Genomic DNA, 15,461 nt, shown 5'->3' on the forward strand with positions numbered 1-15,461 from the left:
ATCAGCCTGTTGGGAAGAAAGGCTGATCTGTGGCATGTACAGCTAATATCTTGGGACTCATCAGTGGTGGGGGAGCAAAGCAAGACCCCATGATTTGTTGATGCTGAGTCACAGCAGCAGTGCAATGGTCCAGCATCTGAAGCTGCTGTTGTGAGAGCGGCATCAGAAGAACTGCAGCTAAGCAAATGTCTGTTGCTGTGTGCTTCTAGAGAACTGCAATAAAACTATACCTGGACTGAAAAGTGAATTGGTCATAAACTTTTATGAAACTGCTCTTGGCCAAAACTGGAAACTGAGAAACAGTGAGCTACTGTGAATTTTCATAATATAAAAATACTACTGGGGATGCAGATAGGCTCCTGAAAATGTAAAAGTTTATATTCCTCTTATAATTTTTGACTTTGGACAGACCTTATAGTTGTACTTTGAAGAGTGCCCCTCAGTATTCTGAAATATAAATGTTACTGAGACTTTTTTTTTTTCCCAGCTTTCATACTTTGTATAAGACTCGCAGGAGGGCTGTTTTGTTGTTAAAGGAAAGACCACCAAGTCACCAGGCAGGAACTGCAGAAATAGGACATGCAAATGTTATCTAAAAAGAGAAATTGGTGAACTGTAAATAAACATGAGATGATTCAGCCCTACCAGAATTTTGTAGAAGAGTTAAATTGGATTGGTAAACCAGAAGAGGCGTAAGACTTTCTAGGCAGAAAAGTACTTAGAGTGACAGGTCAAAATTGTGCAGGGTGAGATTCTCTGCATTGCCACACCTCTGTGTTAAACACTAAGCGTAGTAGAGTCTGTCTGGTATGGATGAATGTAAAGGGCAGCTTCAGTCATTTTGGGAGCGAACCGTCAGCAATAGGGTAATCGTGCAATCTGCAGTACAAACTCTCAAATCCATAACCCAAACAGGACTCCCTAAGAAAAGAAAAACAAAGTCCCACTGCTCACTATTGTACACTAAGGCCACTGACGTGTCTTACCACCTTTGAACCACTGTTGGCACAACTCCTAGAGGTAAACATGTAAAATTTACTCCTGTTTAGCTGGTAAGTTAAAAATAGTGTATGTATTTGTCCAAGAGATTGAATAAATTGAGTGTAAGTATTTATTTTGCTTGACAGAGCGATACAGCTCAGTTGACAAAAGACTCGCACCAGCAGTTCTCTTAATTATAACAAGTACACTGTGTCAAGCCATAGCATTCACAATTTGAATAGTGGAAATTCGGTAGAGAACTTGTTGAAAATAATTGTTAGAACTTTGGTTGAAAAAATCCATAATTACTGGTACAGTGTCTTGAAACACTGTACTGCTTTGCTCAGATTATCAGTTCAGGGATGTGCAAGCTGGGGAAATGCTTCTGTCTGTGTTAACAGGTGGTGGTGGAGTCGATGACTGGATTTACAGGTTCCTTCTCACCCCGGCATTCCTGCAGAACAAGCTGCTTGTGGCAAAGTCTGCCTGTGCTTAAACACTAATTTGTCAATTACTTTAGTTGTCTCGGGAGAGAAAACTGATACTAGAAGAGTATCAGGGTGTTCCTCTACTTCAAGCAGAAAACAACACTTAGATAAGACTTTAACTGCAGCAGTTGGCAGCCTGGCCTTCATAACATCACAGCTATCCCATATCCTGAAGTCCTGTAGGAGAATCAGTATGGAAACTACGGAGGATGTGTGCTGTCTTAGTATCCAGAGGGCATCCAAGATATGACTGACACCGTGTTTGCATTGAAAGGAGCAGTTGATGACTCTAGGGGTGTTTGCGCATGCACGTAAGTGAAAAAGCAGCAAGCACCACCTGTGGGGTTGGACACAGGAGGCCAAAACGGTTAGCTGACCCCATAATTGGACAGCCACTGCAGTCCAGACTCTGCTTTTTGGTCACAGAAGGGAGGCACAAGGATTCTTGTCATTTGGCAGAGCTTGAGTTGCTACTCGGACAACTTTCTAAATAGCTTTGTTTGGCTTTCAGTGATGGGCTTCCTTTGTTTCAAGTGGCTTCTGCCATTTTACTTGTATTCGATGATTTTTAGGAAGAAAACAGCCTGCAGCTGTGAAAAATGATAATGTTTTTTCCAGTCTTTGTCACAGTTGGGATCAGAGAAAAAGGATTTAGGCTGAGATCTGTACCGTGTCATTTCTTTACCACCTTTACAAGTGGTACTTATGGCTTACTTCCTCTTTTTAAAGTCAGGTAGGCAATATAATGATTCATTAAAGCCTGAGAATATAAAAGTAATTACAAGCAAACTGGCGTATATCCTGGCTGACAGTCTGCTCATCCAGCTTTTGAATCTCCAGTCTATAGAGACAAGCTTAGATGCAGCTGAGGTCCCTTCTCAGTCAAAGGAAAGACTCGGAAGCCTCGTCCAGCCTACTTCAGATTTCTCTTTCAGGGTAAAACGGATCTTGGACTTAATTGTCTTGATTGAGAGGAACATACAGTGTCTAGCTCAAAGGCAGATGTCTGCGTTTAGCCGGATGTATGGGAAACAAAGCAACATGCAAGTATTGCTGGGCTCCCATCTCATCTCTCTCTAACTGGGAAACCTGTTTTGACCACAGCTTCTTTCTTAACAAACCATTTCTGAGACCGAGATGAGTAAAGGTGAGTACAAATTCATTTTTCAGCTGTTAGCTGAAGAGGAGTTGTAACTGCTCTGGCTTTTTGAAAAGATGAGTGCCTAACCCATAGCTTTTCAGGCAGAGACTAAAAGTAAACCAGTTCCAAGTTTTATCACTGTGATCCTTTTTCTCTAAAGGTTGTTTTATACAGCATTCTCCGTACTCTTCTGTTTTCCACATGCTTGCAGTCACCCCTGGGTGGCCTCTGGGATGCATGAAACAAAGCACGAGAAGTCCTTGGTGGTCAGGCTGCAGCGTGTAGCAGAGCAGTCCTTGCAAGGGACCTTGCGGATGAGCTGCCCCGAGAAGCTCTGGCCTTGGTGAAGTGGTGAGGAGAGCAGAAAATAAGTCCACAAAATGGACCGAATGGACTTAGAAGAGGGATTTCAGGTGTTGTGTCTCATTTTGCTTCAGACAAGCCAATTAACTAGTCTCAATTCCTTCCTCTGACTAATAGGGATAAATGTCTTTACAGCTAACCATTAATACAGGTGTACTCTGGTGATTAGTCAATAGTAACAAGTAATTGCTATGTGTGTTTATCCCAACAGATGGGCAATAAAGAACTATATTTCCCACTTGTATTAAAAATTATGTCTCAATGGCAGTAAATCTTTATTATGTCTGGTCATACACATACTTTGAAAAATAACATAGAGATATGAGCATGCCAGTGGATATGTACTGCATTGTTGAGAAGTAGTTGCTTAAATTAAAAGTTAAAAATACAATTAGATTGAAATAGTAATCTCAGAACTTGACTTTGGTTTCCCTTTCTGAGGACTGATCTTCCTTCTAATCTTTGTCATGCTGGTGGGAACTAGCGGGAAATGCCATTTAAATGCATTTAATGGAGCGGTGCAGCGTGAGAAAGCAGTCGTCGGGCTGCCGACGCGGCGCTGCCTTGGTCCCCGCTGAACACCCGTCCCTGGTGCAACCCCTTGAACGCGGTTCAGTGAGATTTCATGTGAGCCAAAGAAAAACCCACCAAAGGGTGGACAACTGAGCCAAACAGACCTTGGTAATTTGTTTCAGTGTGCACGGATAACAAAATACAGTGCCTGGAAAATGACGTGGGGCTCGTTAGCTAAAATGACAGTGAACTATCTGCCAAGACCATTGCTGTTCTGAAGCCCACCCACTCGTGTATGCTGACCTCTACATCCAGCCTTTGCCTTTCAGAAAAGGTCTAAAAGCAAATCCAACGTTTGAGCCACTTTGTGCTCCTCGCAGTTTGGTGAGCGGATCCTCTGACAGCTTGCAGCTCTCTTGTCCCAGTGTACGGGTCCTGTCCCCAGATGTCGCTTGTGGAGGCAGAGGTGGGACTGTCGGAGACCTCTTCCTTGGGTTAACTGGTTTTTAATGTGAAGTGCTAAGCTGGTCACTCTCCTCAAGCTTAGAACATTTTTTTCAATATGCAGTGAACCAGTGTAGTCCAGTAACTTTCCATGGGGACTTTTTGGTTTGGAAAACTTCGTATTATTCACTTTCCATTGAACATGTCTCTTGTGCACCTACGTGGCTAAATCTAGATTTTTTTTTTTTTTTCCTGGTCATACTGTTTATTAGAACGTTAATTAACCTGAATGCTTTCAGTTTTTAAGTAATAGCTCCTCTTGCTACATCTACTACCATTAGAACATTTACCGTCAATTTGTTGACTGTTTTAGCACTAGTGAGCACCATAATACATCTCTTATTTACAGACATGGTGACTGCCATTCCCTATAGTGAGAAGAGTGAAGCACAGTGTTTGAGAAAGCAAAAGCGTCTTCAAAATGGAGTAGTTAACAGGTATAGTAAGACAAGGTTGAAATGTTACCTTGACTAACTCTCCTTAATTTGTTTCCCAGCAAATAGGTTTTCGTTGGAGGTCAGTCTATTTGATTTTTTTCAAAGCTCTGGGTTACGTTGGCATAGCTACTGTAGAGCTCATTCGTTTCTGTAAATTGGTCTCAGATGGCTGTGGCTTTCCATGGCAACGCTTGCTGACTCTTTTGCAAGAGAACATCTGCCTTTAAATTATCTTGCAAGCAAGAAAAATGATCCATTGATACGAAGGAGCAGTTTCCCCACAGACTGAGGTATTGGTAGCTCATTGTCCAGGATGCTCCGGTGGCCCGCACGGTGTGGGGTGGTGTGGGGTGGCCAGTGGGATGGGCAAGGAAAGCTGGAGTCACTCTGCTTACAGTTGCGGAGAGGAGAGCTACAATCTGTTTTCAAATGTGGTGGTTTGCATGATGCAGCAGAAATCATAACGCAGCTTGTGTCTCGCAGAGGAAGAGGTAATGCTGCTTTTCGGACCAGCGCTTTTAGCTTTCTAGACCTGGAAGCACAGTCAGGAGTTGCGTTTGGGTTTTCTTTGATGGTAATAGGGCTTCACACTGTGGAGAGAGACCTGCTAGAGCCCTTTTGAGTCCTCAGTGAAGGAATGTCGTGAGAGTGCTAGCAGTTGGTTTTGCTGTATTCCTCTGTTATGCAGATCCTGGGAGAAAGGAGGGGGAGAGAAAAACAGAAGCTAAGCTCCGTTTCTTCCTGTTGCTGAGTTTTACTCTGCTGGGTGGCAGGTTTTTTAGGAATTAGGTTCTGCCTGAAGAACAGAGGTGCCACCTAAAAGTTCGTCACTGTTGACGATGCATATTTTTCTTTCTTGATTTCAGTGGTTGTGTTGGTTGCAGCATAGCCACATGCTGATCTGTTAGATTGAGCTAGCTGAGAGAGGGGTGTGCTGCTGTTAGAGGAGCTTGGTGAGGTCGGGTGGAGGAGGAAGAGGTTGGTGACTTTGTTCAGTAGCTGTAAGTAAGGCTGTACCTCAAAGTTTTTTGCCGAATTGGATTAACCTGGAGCCCTGTCAGTAAAATCAGAAGTGATCTGTGCTCGGATCTGGAATCCCATTGAAATTTTTCTTGTTGCTCCATTCCTGTTCTGTTTTGCCATGTGTGATGGCTTTTACAGATGTTTTTGAACTGAGACTTAGGGGACCACAGAGCTACAATTAGCACCTCCATCACTACTGAGCACCTGCTGCTTTACAGAGATTTCTGCACTTCAAATCTCAGCTTTTTACTTCATTGCGTTGGAACGAAATGCCTAACAGAAAGGACTTTAACTGAAATACTGTCTTTAACCCTAAGACTTTTTGTACCATCTGGCTGTACTTTCTCCAACCAGAATTGCATGCGGTGTTCCAGTATTGGGGCTGCCAGCATTACAGCAGGGTGATTTTAACTTAATAAAAGATGAGCAGAGACCACAGGGAGGTGTAAGAGATATGAAGATCAAATTGCTCTTGCTATTGATAGCAAATCCCAAGTTTGCTATGAAATTGTATGGGTTTGCAACCATGTTACAGAAAGAATGTTTGTTGGTTAGGGGTTGTCTTTGTTGGTGGTTTGCTCTGAACAGAAAGGCAAAGATACCTGGTGAAGTTTTGTTTGCTTTTGTTTATGACTTTAAATGGTGAGTCCTTAAGAGTGAACTTTAACAATATCTTCTCACCACATTAAAAAAGGAAAAAAAAAGAAAAAGGCAAACCATCAAAAAACACTTACCAAAGTGCAAAGCCACCACAGGAAGCACGCGACTACCAGAAATCTTCGTGAATAAAGCAATCTAGGGGATTTAGGTGCCTTGCCATATGCAGAGTAGATGTTGACCACATCGATAAAACTCTTTAAGGCCTTTATAAGTGGTTTAGCTGCTTATGGCAGCAAGTTAGTGACACTTATTTTTTTAAACAAGGTAGAATGCAAAGAGGTGCCGGTATTTCAGTTTGTTCTTCGGAGGGCTGCTGTGGTCAACTTGAGGTTGCTCTTTGCCATCAGTAATTCTTGGTCCTTGGGAGGTGCTGGGGTGCCAGAACCGCTTCTTGGCAGCTCAGCCCTGTTGCAGGATGATGCTGGGCAAGTTCCTCCTTTGGGATAAAGAAATTTTGCTGTAGCAAAACCTCCTCTCTCACTCGTTTCTTCTCTGAGACCAGGTGACCTGCATGCACATGGTGGCTGGTGGTGGGGAAACACAGAGGTGTGCTAGTGCCTAGGGGGTGAGGAGGGAGCGTGGGGCTTGCTTTCTGCCACCATCGTAACGTGCACCTTGTGCTCCAGGGAGGAGGAAGCAGGGGGTGAAGAGAACTGGGACAAAAGTCTCCATTTTGTGATACGATATGAAAATGAAAAAGGTTAAGAACATCTGTAGCTGCTCTCAAGGAAGTGGCTACAGGGCTGAACACGAGGGAAATGACCGTGTGTGGTTACCATGCTGGGAGCTTTGGTAGAGTGGTCTGTGAACAGGCGGCGAGTCTTGGAGGAGGGGAGCTTTGCAGTAGCTCTGTGGTCACCAAGAAGTCACAGCCCCTTTGCAGGGTTTACATACGCATGAACTAGAAAGCTGTAGCATGTGTGAAGTTCGTCTACTCAGGGTGTTGCTATTTGGAGGAACTATTGTTTCTAATTCTACCTCTCATGTTAGAGGCTGCAGAGTGGGACTTGGGAAACCCAGGCTAGTTACCGATACTGGCGCTGATTTCCTGGGTAAGTGGGCAAGTCATTTAATTTCTCCTTCTTCTCTACTCATTTGCAGAAAAGACATGCTGATAATGTTTCTTGTGCTGTCTCACCAGTCTTGACTTTGCTAGACATCAGCTGTTTGCTTGTTTTGGTTTGTTTCTTACTAAAGATCTAAGACACAATCGGAAATCCGGGTGCTGTCATAATAAATCTAAGCTTTCTATTGTCTTAAAAGCAAGTAAAATATAGGATTCCCTTGTTGGGGAGCACCAGTGGATCATGGAGATGGTCATTGTACCTGATGGGATTTATCAGCCCTGTATTATGCTAAAGGTGATGTAGTGGTTTTGCACAGGGGCTACAAACCGCCCCCTCCCAGGTACACTCTCACTCTAAATAATAAGCAGAAGTGTGTTGAATGTGGAACAGCGTGGTGCAAGGATGGCATGTCCAGGACCTGGGGTTCATCTCTTCTCCACGTGCATAGACTGCTGAGCAGATGAAATCAATTAAATGAATAAAGTCGAGATGGAATAGATTGTGGTTTATAAAACTCTTGGCTTGCAAGGAGAACTTGGAGGAGAGCCTGTAGATGCATAGTGAGTCCCCAGACATCAAGTTTCCTTGTCAAACATTTCAGCATGGTGGCATCTCAGATTTAAACAGTCAGGAGAGCAGGACAAAGTGACCCTTCTTGCTCCAGTCCGGTTAAAGAGAGGAGCTGTTCTGCAGTTCCAGACCTTCATCTGGAGGACATGGACAATGAAAGTGCTTCATCTCCCTCCTGGTGACTTTTCCTGCTCAGGAAAACTGCTGGTAGCTCCTAAATATTCAGGGAGTAAAGGGAGCTTGAATTACTAGGGTGTTTTGTGGAGGAGGAAGGTAGGTGTTGAAGCTTTGTAGAAGTCCTGGCACATTGTTGGGCTGGATTCTCCTTTTGCTCTTAAATCCCAGCATCATCCAGATGGCTGCTCTTGCCACGTACATCCATGGCAGAGTGAGTTGTGGACATGAGCCCGCTGTAGTCTGCCAGTCAGCAGAGAATGTTGCACATGTTGTAGTGTTTTTTTTTCCCCATTCTTTCTGTGTTTGTTTCCACCCCTGCCTTTCTGATGGATCCGTGCAATGCCTGCAGCATGTTTTCCTCTCTTGGAAAAGTTAGAGCCATTCCCTGGGCTTCAGCACCTCCTTGCAGACCTAAATGCTGTGCAGAGTTCTGGCTTGGGCATTTGACCAAAGGCTCTTGAGTTGAAAGAGTTACCGTGCGTTAGTGGAGCTGCTGTATGTGACCCCGTTCACTCTGTCTGCCCCAGTTGTGAGGCACATTACATTAGCTTTCACTGAAGTTTTAGCTTTTAACTGGGGCACGTAGAGCACATGCGTAGTCTTGCCACGTCCAGTTCAGTGACCTGATGAGGTTCCCTTGCCAGGTAAGCCCAGAAGAAACAAGCTTTGCACATTCTTAACACTTTCTCTTCCAAGAAGATGTGGATTTGGAGGTCTTTGCCACACCGACTAGTTTTTCCTGAAAGTTTTTCCACACATCTGAACTGAACTTCAGGAAACCCCTTAAATCAGTGCAGTGCCACCAGGAAGAGGCCGTGTTTCCTGAAGATCTGCTTCATTGCTGGGAAGATGACATGGCTCTTTGCCAGCGAACTTCCATCGCATCTGAAAGGTGCAAACCGCTAGCTGCATGCTAGCGCAGGCACAGAGAGGGGATGTAGGTGAGTGGCATGGAGGAGAATATAAAGGAAGGAAAAGGATCATTAATACCATGTCCCAGGCAGGAATAAAACCAGATTGTCCATGTAAATATCTTTAAGGCTGGAATCTCCCTTTGGTCCCATTATCATCAGTCTTAGTAATAAAGCTCATTTTTAGATGGTTGGCTTGGGGGCGGGGGGGGGGGGAATAAACTTTCCCCTAGTTTGCATGTAATAGGGTTTGGACTGTTGGCTATGTGGTAATTACATAAAAATCATGTCATTGTTTGGTCGGTTTCCATGATGATTTGAATGTGAATATATTTGCTTTCAGGGAAATTGATACTGCTTTAGCTGAAAAGTGTTTAGTGTTGACTGTACAAGGATATAGTAACAGCTATAAGCTTCTCAAGAATTGTCTCATTTAAAGTTGTTGTTATACCAGAAACACTGAATGAGAAAGTATTAAGTACACATTTATAGTTCAGAAGCAAGCTATAAAAATTGTTCGTCACTATTCCTCTTGTAGAAGCCCAGTCTGTATCCAAAGGAACATCAGGCTGGAAAGATCAGGTAATGAAATGTGACTTTGTGTGCGTGCTCATGCGTCTGCACCAACCGTTGCAGACGAGACAATAAAGGTGGTAAATTAACACGCAGCTTTCTGAGCAAGCTGAAAAATTTCTTTCCACATAGGTGACACGTCACGAAATTCAGAGAAGTAGTCGAGTTTGCGTTGGAAAAGCACAGGAAACGAGCACGGTTAGTTCTCATAGTGCGACAGTGAATTGAGTGGGTTCATAAAGCATTGGGTCTAGTCTGAAGCAGTCAGTAACAACAGGCAACAGGAGGTCTGCCTCCTCTGCTTTTCAGAGTTAGATTGCTAAAAATGGAGATATATAACATCTGTTAATATAAGCGTGTGAATAATGAAGGCTGGCTGACATACCCGATCGTATGTACCCTGTTTTTCAGCTCTAAAGAACTTTGCATGTTAACTATTTTTGCTGAAAATTTCCATTATATGCGCTCTCAGCCCAATCTTTAAAACAAAGTTTTAGAGCATAGATCAGTCTTGTTGCAGAATGAATACTATAGAAAAACCCAAGGGGAATTAGTAATTCTGGTTTTGGGGCAGAGGTAAAAAAGTGTGTGGTGAGATCACTCTTAATAGAAGAATAAAATAAATTCTGAATTGCACATTCAGTGAGAGAGTCCCATGGAAAAAAAATAGCATGTGATCACATACATAAGGTTGATGAAATATTGCATATGCACAGAAAGGACCCAAATACAGTTAAAAAGGCAACCTCGTTCTGCCCTGTAGCATTTGGGTTCTTGAATTTTCAGAAATCATACTTTAAAAGCTTTTTTTTCCCTTCAGTATGACTGGAAAGAAACATCCCCAGAAAAGAGCACGAATAGTAGTTGTTATAGTTATTCTTAAATTATTTGTTATTAGCGAATGGGAGTGTTGAGAGCCGAGTTAGGCTAGTGAGCAGATGCAGAGGACAGAAGACGACATGGGCGCCGTCGGCAGCAGGGAGGGAGGTGCTGAACGTTTTGCTGTCCTCGGACTTACTTGGACAAGAGTTGTAGACCTGAAGGAGCTCTGAGTTATGGTCATGTTCTACTTCAACAAAAAGGTTTTCCCCTTTTCTTTCCAGCAAACTTTAGTTAATGGAGAGCGGTCCAACCTTTGTCTACTGTGGTGGTGGCTGTGTGCGATGGCCCCTTCAGTGATTTGGGCTTTTAATGTGCTGCTTCATCTCTGTTTGCGGTTGTATCATCTTCTCTTGTTAAAATTTATCAAGTTAAGTAGAGCGCCTGGTTTTATTTTAAATGAATCCCTAATAGGTATTGCTAGATTAGATGTATGCCCCATGCTGTACGGGCTGTGACAACTTTCTTTCCTAGTGTGTTGAAAAATAATAATTGACAACTTTCAGGCTGACAGAAACTATGAATACTACAAAAATGGCATGCCCTGCGTGCTTAAGGAAAGCTTATCTGTTACTTTCTTAGCATAAGCAATCATAAACATCCCCTGTCATGAAAACAGAAACTAAATTGGCTGAGAGGGGAAAAAAAAGAGGAAGAGCTTGCAAATGGTGTTTCAAACCGAGTTCTGGTTTGGTCAGAATTTATCTGGGATTTTCCCCTCCTCACATTTTAGGGACTTTTGCCCCCGAAACAGACCTCTCATCTTTGTATTTTGCTTCCATGGTCTTTGTTTATGGTGGAAGCATGGTCGGCAGAGGGGCGGTGGTGTAGCAGGGCCAGCCAGAGTCTCGTTTTCCTGTCAGAACTCCCCAAAACAAGCAGGAAGCAAAACTTGTATTTTAAATCTGAGCAGGTCTCAGTGCGCAGGTTTGCCTCAGGTTAAGTGTGGATGTGAGCAGGGGATTTTCTTCTCAAAACCTGTGTGGATTTTGTGTTTTCCCTTTGCCCATTAAAATGCTTTTTGAATGGAAAACAAAAGGTGCTGGGCCCGTGGGGTCCCGCTGGGACAGGCAGCATGTACAGGCAGCCGAGGGCATTTCTCCTGACAGGCACAGTGGCTCTGCTTGCACCTCCTCCACGTCGCAGTGCCTCTCTTTTGGGAATTGCCACAGCTCTGCTGGGAGAAATGTAATTGTGTCCTGCAGACAGCAAGAAAATGGAGTTGGGATAAAAACCCACCCAATCCTTTTGTCTGCTCAGGTGGGAGTTGAAGTGATGTGGTGTCTGTAGCCTTGTCTGAACTCAGGTGAGAAGTTTTCTTAAAAACGCCTGTTGGAGCTTGTAGCCGGTTTCTGTTGGTATTTGACATCTTGGCGTATCTCCCAGCTGACAGTTTTAGCCTCTGTTTCCTTATTCAAGAGAAGCTCTTTTTGTGTTTCTGGGTATTTTCGTCAATGGGGACGCTTGGCAGGGCCAGGTGCAGATGTCCCAGCTTCACAGGAGGCTTCGGAGCCAGGCGGGCTTTCCCGGGCTGCTCCTTCCACAACAGCAGATTAACTTCTTCCTTCTGGTTCATGGAAGATTTGCAGATAGTTTCTAAAGTATTCAATTTATGCCTGTGCCTTTTCTTTCCTTGATTTTTTTTTTTTTGAGGCATAAAAATGTTTAAAAGGGTTATTTAACAAAGTGTTGTACATTCAGAGGTTTTTTCCTTAGAAATGCCATGTCTGTTGGGCTTGAACCACTCTGCTTTTACTGACATCTTGGCTGTGGCAAGTCATAGGCAAGAACTTGAGTTTTTACCAGATATTATTGTCTACCAGATATTTTATTAAGTCTTAATGGTTTAATAGCCAAACCAGAAACAAACTAATTTTGAACAACGTACCTTCAGAATTACCTCTCCCTATTTTTTAACTTTTCATCTTTCTGATACTAAAATTTTGTGAGGGCTTCATCTGTGCATGAGCCCACTTTCTCTGGGCTCCAGATCTGTTCATTGACCTCGTCCAAAGAAATTAGATGCGGGTTTTGGCAATCGTGGGTGCATGGTTTTGTTTTTGTGCCTGTGTGCACCCAAAATCACCAATTTTGTGGTTGTAACCCTTGCGCGAAGGATGAGTCATTGTCCCCCTCTGCTGGTGGTGCACTGGCCTGGGGATTTGCTCACTCTGCCACTAGCTGAGTTACTCTGCAACTGAAATACAGACTTTTCAGAAGGTGGCAGGTATGTGTGTATACGGTGGTCAGGGTTTTAAATGACCAGAGAAAACCATTTGCTCAAAAGGCTATAATGCACCACCTTTTGAGGTGTGCAGATACCAAGCGGTATCTCAAGCAGAGCTGTCCTGCCTTCCCCTAAATATCATAGAATGGTTTGGGTTGGAAGGGACCTGAAAGACCATCTAATTCCACCCCCTGCCATGGGCAGGGACACCCTCCACTAGCCCAGGTTGCCCAAAGCCCCATCCAACCTGGCCTTCAACACTGCCAGGGAGCCAGGGGCAGCCACAGCTTCTCGGGGCACCCTGTGCCAGGGCCTCAGCACCCTCACAGGGAAGGATTTCTGCCTCACATCCCATCTCCATCTGCCCTCCTGCAGCTTCAGGCCATTCCCCTTGTCCTGTCACTCCCCGCCCTTGTCACCAGCCCCTCTCCAGCTTTCCTGGAGCCCCTGCAGGGACTGGAAGGGACTCTAAGGTCTGCCCACAGCCTTCTCTTCTCCAGGCTGAACAAGCCCAACTCTCTCAGCCTGTCTCCATAGCAGAGGTGCTCCAGCCCTCGGATCATCTCCATGGCCTCCTCTGGATTCGCTCCAGCAGCTCCATGTCCTTCTTGTCCTGGGGACCCCCGAGCTGGATGCAGTACTGCAGGTGGGGTCTCAGCAGAGCAGAGGGGCAGGATCCCCTCCCTCGACCTGCTGGTCATGCTGCTTTGGATGCAGCCCAGGACACGGTTGGCTTTCTGGTCTGCAAGCACACATTGCTGGCTCATGTTGAGCTTCTTGTCTGCCAACACCCCCAAGTCGTCCTCCTCAGGGCTGCTCTCAATCCATTCTCCACCCAGCCTGTAGTTGTGCTTGGGATTTCCCTGACTCATGTTCATGACTTTGCACTTGGCCTTGTTGAACTCCATGTGGTTCACACGGTCCCACTTCTCAAGCCTGTCAAGGTCCCTCTGGATCGCATCCCTTCTCTCCAGCATGTCAACTGCACCAAACAGCTTGGTGTCATCAGCAAACTTGCTGAGGGTGCACTTAATCCCACTGTCCATGTCGCCAACAAAGACGTTAAACAGCGCTCATCCCAGTACTGACTCCTGAGGAATGCCACTCATCACTGGTCTGCACTTGGAGATTGAGCTGTTGACCACAACTCTTCGAGTGCGACCATCCAACCAATTCCTTATCCACTGAGTGGTCCGTCCGTCAAATCCATGTCTTTCCAATTTAAAGACAAGGATGTCATGTGCGACAGTGTCAAATGCTTTGCGCAAGTCCAGGTAGATGACATCAGTTCCTGCTGATCCACCAACACTGTAACCCTATTGTAGAAGGCCACAAAATTTGCCAGGCATGATTTGCCCTTAGTGAAGCCATGTTGGCTGTCACCAATCACCTCCTAATTTTCTGCATGCCTTAGAATAGTTTCCAGGAGGATCTGCTCCATGATCTTGCTAGGCACAGCTGCACTTCTTGGGGACAAGGTTCCTTTGAGAGAAATACAACCCTTGCAATGATCCTCCCTTCAGTGGCTTCCTTACTCTCTGCTGCCCACCCAAGGCTCTGCACCTTTCATAGAGTAAAGGAGAATAAAACAAGGAAGAAAAGCACTGATAATCTGGAAGAGGAAGAAACAATAGAGACTAGGGAAGAATTGGAATTAGCAAAATGTAGTTAAAAATGTGAAGAATGAAGTGACTTCAGAAGCCATGAAGGAGCTAAAGCAAAGAGAAGAATGCTTCTTTGGTGTCACACCTAAGGACTGTAATGAATATAACACCAAACTGATGGTTGATTCTCTGAAAATATGAAAAACCCAGTAATTAACCAAAGCTTTCCCCTTGTTTTTTTGTTTGCATGTCAATCAGTGCACCCAAAGGGTCAAAAGAAATCAGTAGACTTACATAGCCTCCTACAGGCTTGCTATGACTGGCTTTGCTTGAGACTAGATCTGGGTCGCAGTTACATTAATGGAAAGATTTCCTCAGATTGCGAGTGGCGTTTTATCAGCTTGACCATATATTTAGTGCCTCAAACTGTACAAAACCATTCCTGACAATTTTATTAATTATTTTTTTTTCTCAGCCGGAGTCAAGTTGCTCTTGGAGAACGTGAAGATAATCCATTTCGGTTGCGTAGAGGATCAGACAGTCACATAAATGCAGGTGTGTTGGTGTTTGAGGTTTGGTTTTGTTTGATTTTTGGTGGGAGGATTAGTTTCATAAACTATAGAATTGGTGGTTTGGGTTTTTATTGATTGAGCTAAAGCTTAGTAAAATGTGGAACACAGACCCCATAATACCTGGACTGTGTGTTCATCTGTTTACTTTCCAGTCTTTCTATTTAAGCACTGGGTATAAAATGCAACACACTTTTTTTTTTTTTTGTTGAGTCATAGCTGTCTTTTATGCATTCTTGGCAGTCTAAAAGCTATTGCGTTAAACCTACTTAGTGCTACTCTTTTCTTCTGGAGATAGAGGTAATAATAAAAAATAACACTCTAATAAAGCTGATTTCACTGTGACACATTAGGTATCAGGAGTTTAAAAACAAAGGGTGAGAGGGGAAAAAACTGTCAGAAATATTTAGCTGTTAAGCAGATTGTAAAAATAGAAGCTAACTTTTTTTTTTAAAAGGAAATATAAATTGTACTGTTTATATTACCCAACCTCAAGTATTGTTTTTCAGCCAGTTAGGTGCTTAAGGACGTGAAAGTTATTCCTGCTTTACAGTAAGAACAGAAACCTTCTAGAATTGTTGTGGAACCACCAGAACAGAAGGGAATTATTTGGAACAGAGTTACCAGAAGCAGAATAGTCATTGACATTTTTTGCTTTTCCCCTCACTTGTGAAAAGTACTGATTTTGAATAATCAGATTCCCAATGTGAAGACTTTGAGAAATGCTGTGCCTAGCCCATCATAGTGTGCAGTAGCCTCATTAAGCAACAGATT

The 15,461-nt window shown here is 43.9% G+C and overlaps 1 protein-coding gene across 3 annotated transcripts in view; it reads left to right on the forward strand.

Annotated features, from left to right (window-relative positions):
• The window catches only part of JAK1 (Janus kinase 1), a 59,764-nt gene that overhangs the window by 16,039 nt on the left and 28,264 nt on the right, over window positions 1–15,461 (forward strand). For 2 of the 3 annotated variants that reach the window (XM_075759179.1, XM_075759181.1), the window contains exon 2: window positions 14,594–14,673. In XM_075759179.1, the coding sequence (XP_075615294.1) occupies window positions 14,668–14,673 (6 nt within the window). In that variant the 5' untranslated portion in view covers window positions 14,594–14,667. Of the gene's footprint in view, window positions 1–9,540; window positions 9,607–14,593; window positions 14,674–15,461 lie in introns of all 3 variants that reach the window. The other variant, XM_075759180.1, reaches the window with a different exon arrangement.

The sequence above is a fragment of the Balearica regulorum genome, chromosome 8 (assembly GCF_011004875.1).
Source record: "Balearica regulorum gibbericeps isolate bBalReg1 chromosome 8, bBalReg1.pri, whole genome shotgun sequence".
In the NCBI taxonomy this organism is placed as follows: domain Eukaryota; kingdom Metazoa; phylum Chordata; class Aves; order Gruiformes; family Gruidae; genus Balearica; species Balearica regulorum.